The 5,325-nt window shown below is 45.7% G+C and overlaps 1 protein-coding gene across 1 annotated transcript; it reads right to left on the minus strand.

The window, feature by feature from the left end:
• Positions 1–1,819: 1,819 nt before the first annotated feature.
• Positions 1,820–4,789, minus strand: LOC138301819 (toll-like receptor 13). The gene has a single exon (XM_069242317.1). It carries the CDS (start codon positions 4,787–4,789, stop codon positions 1,994–1,996), a length of 2,796 nt encoding a protein of 931 aa, XP_069098418.1. The 3' UTR covers positions 1,820–1,993.
• Between the last annotated feature and the right edge of the window lie 536 nt (positions 4,790–5,325).

The following is a 5,325-nucleotide window of genomic DNA, read 5'->3' on the forward strand; positions in this document are numbered from 1 at the left end:
CTACATTACATATCTCTCGGCTATTACCCTTACTGTCTACCTCCACTGTCCTTACCTCCCATCTCCAATGCATTACGTATCTCTCTACTATTACCCTTACCCTCTACCTCCACTGTCCTTACCTCCCATCTCCACTGCATTACGTGTGTCTCTACTATTACCCTTACTCTCTACCTCCACTGTCCTTACCTCCCATCACCACTACATTACGTATCTCTCTACTGTTACCCTTACCGTCTACCTCCACTGTCCTTACCTCCCATCTCCACTACATTACATATCTCTCTACTATTACCCTTACCCTCTACCTCCACTGTCCTTACCTCCCATCTCCACTACATTACGTATCTATCTATTATTACCCTTACCGTCTACCTCCACTGTCCTTACCTCCCATCTCCACTACTTTACGTATCTATCTACTATTACCCTTACAGTCTACCTCCACTGTCCTTCTCTCTGATCTCCACTACATTACGTATTTCTCTATTACCCTTAACGTCTACCTTCAAAGTCTTTATCTCCCATCTCCACTACATTGCGTATGACTATTATTACCCTTACGTCTCCCTAAACTGTCCGCACCCCCATCTCCACTACATTACGTATATCTCTACTATTACCCTTACCCTCTACCCACACTGTCCTTACCTCCCATGTCCAGCACATTACGTATCTCTCTACTAATACCCTTACGTCTACCTCCACTGTCCTTACCCCCATCTCCACTACACTTCGTAAATCTCTACTACTACCCTTATGTCTACCTCCACTGTCCTTACCCCCAACTCCACTACATTACGTATCTATCTACTATTACCCTTACGTCTACCTCCACTGTACCTCTCTATCACAGTTACTAGCTGCCGCCAGTGTCCTTTTCATCTCTCTCCACTACATTACATGCTTCTTTAAAATTGTCCTTACTACACTCTGTACTACCTCTCTCTTAATCATTACCTCCTCAGTCCTTTCTCCTATCCCTACGGCTTTATGTATCTCTGTTACTCTATATCCCTGGTGTTCTTATCTCCACTCTTTCCTCAACAGTCTCTCAGTGCCCTCTTTGGATTCCTACAACACTGCACTACTTCACTAATTTACCCTCATATACCTCCCTTTCTTTTGGGATCTAGCTGCACAGGCGTTTTATATCCTCGAAGTAAAACATCAGGAAATTAGACAAATTCTGCCTGAATTCAAGATGGCGGCAGCCTAGACACGCGGTGTGTTTGTGTGAATAGTTTACGTTCCCCACTTCTGATCCTCAGTCGCTAATCACCCGATCATCAATGTGTATCCAGACGTTGACTAGAGACCAGCCCTACTGCAACCACTCCAGCCCCAGCATCTTCCACCCTCTGGTACTCACCAGACACATCGTGTGCGTCCCAAGCAACGGAAGGAGGACAAATGAGAAGAGAGAGAAAGAGGGACAATCCGTGGACAGCAGCACCACAGCCCTCCTTGGTTAAAGTTGGATGTGTTATTTTCAGATCCATTTAAATCCACCCCTCGTTGGACACAGCATTGACAGGGTTAGGGATGGGTTAACCTGGACCAGTGAGTAAGTGAATAACAGGACACCTTTTATCCACAGAACCAGATGTTTATCCAGATCAGGGGTGGTGCATTACTTGCTCCTCAGCAGTCCACAACAGTGAGTAAGCTTTTTACATTCCATGTGCGCATCCTGCACTTCAATAAATGTATACCACTGACAAACTCTTACTTATTGCGTGGTTTTAATTGCTGGGTAGAGGAAGTAGTCAGGACAGAAAAAGAGTAATCAAAGTTGAGTTCTTTATGATTTCTCACATGCAAGTTCTTTTCACATGAGCTCAGTCTCTCGCTCCTCTGTGTACCTTCTCAAGCGAGGTGGTATCGCTCTTCTGCCGAGGCGTTTTTGACATGCTGATCGATGACTCCCATCTTTTTCTAGCAAGCCGTTTTTTCTCCTTTGGCATGTACTGTGAGTCTTGAACAGTTTGCCTCATTTGACTATGATGTCCTGATGCTCAGCTCCATCCCCTCCAATGGCTTTGCGCAGTCGGGCCCAGAACAGAGGCTGCTGGACCAAGTCCTCCTCCCACTCCAGGTAGGTTTTCTTCTTCACCAGCTTGGCCAGTTGGTGGTAGCGGGAGAGGCTCCTCGTGGACACCTTCTCCAGGAACACCATCACCAAGGAATCCTTCCTCTCTGCCAGAAGGCGGTATGTGGCCATGCGTACTTCCAAGGAGCACCAGTGACTGCGCAGGTAATGGCGGCTGATCAGACACACCACCCAGCGGCTCCTATAAATGCTGTCCACGATGTTATCCATGATGTCTTTGCCCACCTCAAAGTCCCTGCCGTGCAGACAGACTTTGAAGAACGGAGGTCCCCTCTCTTCCAAGTTGGGCAGGAACTCGCTGACAACCCAAGCCTCATCGCAGCTGCTGTAAGAGACAAAGGCATCAAAGTCATATTGCCGCTGCCTATCACGTCTCCCACGATAGTCCCACCAGGTCCTGAGCATGTAGAAGAGATACAGAAGGTACCACCGCATCTTGTGATACAGCAGGGCCGTGATCAGGAACAACATGTGGAAGGAGAACGTCCCAATGAAGAGTGGGTAACCTATCATCAAGCTGCAGTCTTTCTCCAAGAAATGCAGGTAATTCATCTTCTGTGACCCAAGAGAGCATGTCTGATTTCCCAGCTTCGGCACTCTCACTTGGGGGTGGGTGGTCACCCATCTTCTTATCCAGGCTTGTTCACAGGAGCAGTCCAGGGGCACATCGTTCAGGTAGATGTAACACAGACTTTCCATGTGGTCGAGCAGACCCTCCTGTAGAGTTTTCACAGGCTGGGACTTGAAGATTAAGAGCTCCAAAGAAACAAGGTCTCTAAACATGGTGTCTGTAAAGTCCTGTATCCCAGAATCCTCCAGGATCAGGGTTCTGAGGTGCGTCAAGTTCCAGAACAGCTGCTCAGGAGTCAGAAACCCATTTTTTATGTCCAACTTTAGGTTTCTCAGATGGAGATGACGTAAATTGAGAAGATGCTGCAGGCTGTTATTCAAGGGACTGGAGAATTTATAGAAAGGCATATCTGCAGAAGAACTATAGTACAAATGTTCAAGTTTAGTAAAAGACCGGAGAGCCAAGCCTTCACTGTCAGTGGTCACAATTGGTAAACATTGCATCATGTGGTTTTCATGTAGGTAAAGTTCTTTGACAGATTTGAAGGGCGGGTGCTTGCACGAGTCAATATAAATCACTGGAGCACTAATATTAAGGACTTCAAGTAAGCTGCAGTTATTTGTGCATCCCACAGATATTGAAGACTTTGCTTCCAAGGTAAGAGTAGTGAGTTGTTTCTGTCTGATTTTTAAATTCATAGTAGTCTCAAAGCTGATGGATAGCGCCTGAAGGTCGCTCATCATGATCAGGGAGCTATTGTCATTCTTGAGTGAGTTGCCCCTGAGGCCCAGCACTCTGACACTACCCAAGTGATCAAAATAGAAGTTCTCAAGAAGAAAGAGTTTATTGTAGTCAAGCCGCAGTGATTGTAGCCTGTCAAGACCAACAAAGGTGTCCTTTTCCAGGGACACAAGGTAATTACTACTGAGATCCATTGTCTCCAGATAAGCCAAGCAGAAGAGGCTCCCAGATCCAATCTTGGCGATGCGGTTGAAAGAAAGATCAAGGTGCATGAGGTTGGATAAAACATTGGGAATCCCAGGTGTGCACAGGTCTAGGCGTTTTATCTTGTTTACAGAGAGAACGAGGGACCTCAGGTTTAGCAGTTTCTTTGCCATATCGTTTGTAAAGGCCCAAAGGAGGTTGTCGGACATGTTAAGAGACCACAGGAAAGAGCATCCTTCAAAGGACTCAGCGGGAAGACTTGAAATAAAGTTTTGAGCAACTGTCAAGTTCCTGACCCCTAGACGGGACACCACTGTGCAGACATCTTTAATCTTCAGATAGTCTTGATTTTTCATGGCATTTAGGGACAGGATTTCAATGCTCTTTATTCCAGACCAGAGAAGGTTAATGACCTTGAGACCAGTCGCATCTGCCTTGAGGACAGTAAGATGAGGGAAGTTGCAAAATGAATTTTCCTCCACAATCTTTAGCTCATTGCTTGTTAAGTCGAGGGTGGAAATCTTTGGAGAGAAAACTGTGCTGTTCATGATGTTGGTTGTGCTAATGCAGTCCACTGCCCGAGCTGCAACAATATCATTCCTCTTTATTCCCAGGATCCTCAGAGAGGCCAGCGACTGAAGCATAGTTGTCAGTCTGTATATCCTATGAACCTCATTCTCAGATAAGTCAATCACCTGTATTCTGTGTAAGGGTTTAAAAAGATTTTTTTGATAATCTCCAAAAATGACCACATTTCTGAGGTCCAAACGAGTTAGGTTCTCCAATCCGCTGAACGCCTGATCATCCATGTCTATGGTTAGAACATGCCAAATATATTTTCCTTCAATTCCCAGATGTCTCAGGTTGGCAATACCACTGAAGGCTCTTGCAGAAACATGAAACAATCCATACAAATACAGCCGGGTCAGGTTCTGATACCTGGAGAACGAGCCTGTGGGGATGGTACGTACGTGTAAGACCAGACAGAGGGTGTCCACGTCCATTGGAACCTCCTTTAGATCCACCTCCATGTTCCTCACTGTGCTGCATTTGCTGAAGATCCTGAACCCCTCCAAGGGGAATCCAAAGCAGGTCGGATCCAGCACTCCTGGAGATCCCAGCTGGTCCCACTCGTAGATGTCGCACAAGGCAGTGGCCATACCTGACACGATGGTCCAGCAACAGGTGACAAACGTGGAAACCACAACCACAGAGAGAGCTCTTGCTGCCATCCCACACTGCTGCTGTCTAATCGGTGGTTTGAAGTGCAGGTCTCTGTGCAATGGTGGTTTGCTGTATTTCTTCCTGACAGTGTTTCCTTAAAACTGAATAAGCAACCTCCTTCCTCTATCCTTTTTAGTTTTAGAAATCGACAGACCTCTTGATAAGGAACTGAGATTCAATTGTAGCTGGGTCTAGTGAGAGTACAGAGAGGGGTCAAAACTAAGGTTTGAAAGAAGAAATATCCATTGGAACACATTAACTGGATGTGACACAACAAAGACATGCTCCGTAAATTGGTTTTAAAAACATCATGCACCATTTGTAGCCACCTTTACAAAGTGTCTGCTAACATTGCCCTTATCCAGGTTGTTAATTTAGAGCCTCATTATCTCTGATTTTAAGGAAATTCTATGAAAAAAACAACAGAATCACTGAAATTTACCAGTTGTAGTTTTCTCAGGCAACTATCACT

Source organism: Pleurodeles waltl, chromosome 6 (assembly GCF_031143425.1).
Source record: "Pleurodeles waltl isolate 20211129_DDA chromosome 6, aPleWal1.hap1.20221129, whole genome shotgun sequence".
Lineage (NCBI taxonomy): Eukaryota > Metazoa > Chordata > Amphibia > Caudata > Salamandridae > Pleurodeles > Pleurodeles waltl.

Excerpts from the sequence above, each read along its gene's own strand:
- LOC138301819 (XM_069242317.1), bottom strand. The coding sequence starts at position 4,789 with ATGGCCACTGCCTTGTGCGACATCTACGAGTGGGACCAGCTGGGATCT.